The sequence below is a fragment of the Merops nubicus genome, unplaced genomic scaffold (genome assembly GCF_000691845.1).
Source record: "Merops nubicus isolate BGI_N331 unplaced genomic scaffold, ASM69184v1 scaffold36218, whole genome shotgun sequence".
Lineage (NCBI taxonomy): Eukaryota > Metazoa > Chordata > Aves > Coraciiformes > Meropidae > Merops > Merops nubicus.
In genome coordinates this window covers 3750-7640 of record NW_008624342.1, presented here as the reverse complement: position 1 = coordinate 7640, position 3891 = coordinate 3750, and the positions used below count along the sequence as shown (strand labels likewise).

At 56.0% G+C, this 3891-nt stretch overlaps 1 protein-coding gene across 1 annotated transcript in view; it reads right to left on the bottom strand.

The window, feature by feature from the left end:
* Window positions 1–1724: 1724 nt before the first annotated feature.
* The window catches only part of LOC103777793 (BMP/retinoic acid-inducible neural-specific protein 2-like), a gene marked incomplete at its 5' end in the record, with an annotated part of 4436 nt that continues 2269 nt past the window's right edge, over window positions 1725–3891 (bottom strand). The window contains 3 exon segments of the mRNA XM_008945358.1: window positions 1725–2888; window positions 3344–3566; window positions 3764–3891. The exon segment at window positions 3764–3891 is cut by the window's right edge and continues 24 nt beyond it. Coding sequence (XP_008943606.1) covers window positions 1772–2888; window positions 3344–3566; window positions 3764–3891 — 1468 coding nt within the window.

Below are 3891 nucleotides of genomic sequence, written 5' to 3'. Positions count from 1 at the left end.
CTAAGATGCCACTTGCTCCCCAGCGGTTGGGCTGCTAGAGATGCTGGCCACAGGAAAACCTGCTGTCCCTTGATGCCTGTGCTGGGTGTAGCAGAGGGTTGTGTCCAGGAAGGGCTGTGCCTGCGTTAGGGTCCTTTGTAAGAGGGTGATGAATGTAAAGGCCTTGGGGGAATCAATGAAGATATCAGAAGCATGGAGCAACCTATGTATACGGACCAAGCAGTAGCTCTAGGGCATGGTGGTGACTGTCATACCTGTCTATACAACTGTAACTGGCCAGAAGGAGTGGCTGGGGGGGGCTCTTTTTCCTTTGGGGGTCATCTTTTCCCATACCAGAGCTAAAGGTCATCAAGTGAAGCCCTTGGGGGCCACACTTGACATGCTCAAAAGAGGTGGCATGTGTCATGGTAGGCAGTTGAGCCACAGTACTGCTCACCCTGAGGCATCTGGTGATGCTTTCATTGGACCAGGAGGAGGGTGGATGTGAGATGTGGCTGGTGTCATGCAGCCCCTTCTGACCATCTCTGTGAGCGCCTGCTCCAGTCACCTTCCTAGGAGGAAAGGCAAGAGCAGGCAGGAGCTGCCAGCTCTATGTGTGGGCAGGATCCCTCCCTGCTGCTGGGCACATGCAATGGTCTTAATGGGCCACCTTGGAGCCCAGTCCCTCTGCGTTAATGAAGATGTGGACAGGAGACAGATGGCCAGCCCATGTGGTGGCATCTCCTGGCCTCAGGAGGCTCGGCTAAAATCCAGAGAGCGGGATGGTGCAGGGACACGGGAGGAACACGGCAGCCGGACACACATGGGAGCTTCCTCACTCTCCCCTTCTGCCACTCAGCAAGGGAAAAGTTGGGCCAGAGACCACAGTAACTGTTCTTTTTTTTTTTCTTTTTTTTTTTTTTAATCTCAGTTGGTTTTGGTTGCTCTTTTGCTCAAAAAAGGCATTTTTTTAAAAAATATATTAAACAGATACATTATACTAAGATGTCTCTTGGCTGGAGCCACTGAAAAGAAATGACACTCCCCAAATAAATAGGCTTAAAAAAAACCCTCCCAAACAAAACAAATAAATACATTAATAAACATTATTTTTCCTTTTTCTTTCTTTTTATGGTTTGTGGTTTGTATTTTTTTCCAAGGAATTGTGGCCCAGAGGTCTCTGCCAGTGTCAGTGATGGCAGCGTCCAAGTAGCAGGTGCCAGGTCCTTCCCAGGCAAAGAGTGACAGTGCCTCAGTACCACAGCAGGCATGAGAAGCTCGTGGAGGCCCCAGGGGAGATCTGCCAAGTCTTGGGGGCCTGCAGCGTGGTCCCCATCCCGCGCTGCGTAGGAGGAAGGATCGCGGGGGAGGCGAAAGCAAAGGCGCTGGTAGAAACCTCTCTTAAAAAGACTACAAAAGTTGTGGTGCTGAGAAGGCTGCTGCTGGAGGATCCTCATGGCAGGTTGGGTGTCTGCTCCGGTGGGAGCAGCAGCTGCTTACATCCCTCCTGGCCACCAGCACGTCCCCCTAGCCGCCGGCTGTGCCGACATCGTCCCCGTGCTCGGAGCCGGTCTGCGCGGCGTGAGCAGCCATCCCTCCTTCACTGCCCCGCTGGCAGCCTCCGTCCGCTCGAGCCCTGCGTCTCTTTGGCCCGTCGCTGGGAGTACCATGGAAGCACACGGTTGGCACTAAGGTAAGGCCTTGATTTAACATTTAGGGTGGTTATTTTCCCCCTCCCTGGGTAGTCCTTTCTCCCAGCCCCCTCGCCCCAAGATCTGAGCAGCCCCAGCTGCTAGCTGCACAGCTTGCCCATCTCCTGCTCTACCGCGTTGGGCAGCTTGGAGTTGAAGGCCCTCAAGGAGGACTGGATCCTCGCCACCTCATTGTTGGCCAGCTTGAGCCTGTGGCGGAGCAAGCAAGTGAAGAGGTCCAGGCGGGTTTTGCCAGGGGGTGACAACCTGTTCACCCGGTCCCTGATCTCCAGCAGCTGGAGCATTGCTGTGTCCTGGGACCCCTGGGTGTAGGGGTAGTCCAGCTGAAGGATCAGGTCACGAATAGCATCTGGCTCAAAGGGCAGGCTGTAGCCAAAGACTTGCAAACTGTTGATTTTCATGTACCCTAGGTTCTTGGAGGGATCTGTCATCTCCAAGGGTTCGTAGTAGATTGTCTCATTGGAGCTGTCATCCAGAGACTTGATGCGGCTCCTCAAGTAGACGTGCACTGTTTCAAAGAAGGTCTTCCACTTGTTGCCCAAGGTGAGCGTCCAGTTTTGGCACTGGGCAGAGGCATCTATGTTAGTCCTTTCCCAGTCAGGGAAGCTGCCCTCGTTGACAGGCATGAACCAGCTCTCCGAGTGGCTTCCCCCAAAGGGGTTGACGTAGATGGCCATGACAGGCTCCAGTGTGCTGTTCTTGGTGAGGCAGATCTGCAGGGAGAGGGCCAACATCACATGAACTAGCCCAGGCTTGTACTTGTTGCTCTTCAGAGTCAAGAGCATGCGTTTCCTCCAGGAAGGGTCGAACCAGCTCCCCAGGCGCATGTCGTTGCTGATGAAGATGGAGTGCACCTCGATGCGGCTGTCCCGTTTCTGCAGGAGGTACTTGAGCTCCAAGTCCTGCAGGTCCGTCTCCAGCCCCAGGTAGTGCTCCAGCGAATCGGCCACCTCAGGGCGGCAGTAGCCCTGGGTGAGCACGTAGCCGTGGTTGCAGGTGCCACAGCGGGTGCTGTTGTCCTCGGCACAGCTGGCGCAGGCTGGTCCCTCGCCCAAGGCACACGGTATGGACCCCTGGCAGGAGGGCTGGTCAGAGGGACACGTGCAGCTGTGGCTTTCTTCCAGGAAGGTCCCAGGCACGGTGGTCTCGCTGCAGTACAGGAGTGACTGTGCGCGGCTCCACCAGTAAGGGAGGGACCTGGCAGGGAAGAGACATAGGAGGGAAGATGTTTACATGGCATCTTTTGAGGGTGTGACAAACTTTTCCTATGGATGGAAGAGCTGCCCATCTTGTGTTCATTTTTCTGCACTGCTGGTACACCCCAGGAGCTGAGCCCCATTTTAACTTTTTCTCTAAGATCTAGTTGCAGATGTCCCTGTTCACTGCAGGGGATTGGACTAGGTGACCTTTCAAGGTCCCTTCCAACCTGAATTCATCTATGATTTTCCACCTCCAGCCTCAGACCCAACCTCTCAGGGCCACATCCCAAGTTGGTATGGCTGCCCCTGCTGCCTGCTCACCCCTGGGCATCCCTCCAGCAAGGTGTGAGCTCCTCCAGTCCCGTCCACAGGGAGGTGGGCCATGGATGTGAGCCCTGCTCAGGGCTCTGAGCCTTGTCCCTCGTGTGGGATGGAGGTGCTGTGGCACTCTACCTCTCCTTTGGCAGTTTGAAGCGAGGTTGTCGGTAGCAGCGTTTGCTGAGGTTGAAGAGCCGCCGGATGAGTCGGTGGGTTTTCCTGGAGAGCAGCTTCAGGCTGGTGCCCAGCTGCTGGTAGCGATGCTGGACATCCAGGTCCATGGCCCAGAAGTGAGAGATGGCTGTCCTGTTCAAGAAACGGTCCCCGGGGAGCCTCTTCACCAGGGCTTGAAATTCCTCTGCAGGGGGAGAAGACCCAGGAGAGCTAGTGGTGAAGGTAGAGCCAGAGGCAGCTTCCCTCTACCCAGGCTCTCAGGTCAACACAGTGAGATGACTACCCTGGATCCTTCCCTGGAGCCACACCACCCAGCCTGGGCTGCTTCCATGGCAGAAACTGCAGGGAAGGAGATGCTTGATGGGATCTCCTGAGCCTCACCTGACTCCTCAAACTGGCCGTGGTGGCTCTCCCAGGCTCGCCGGAGCTGGGCCAGGCTGTTCTCCAGCGCCTGGATGTCGGCCTCGGGGCAGTTGCAGCGGGGGAAGGCGGGCTGGCACTGGCAGCGG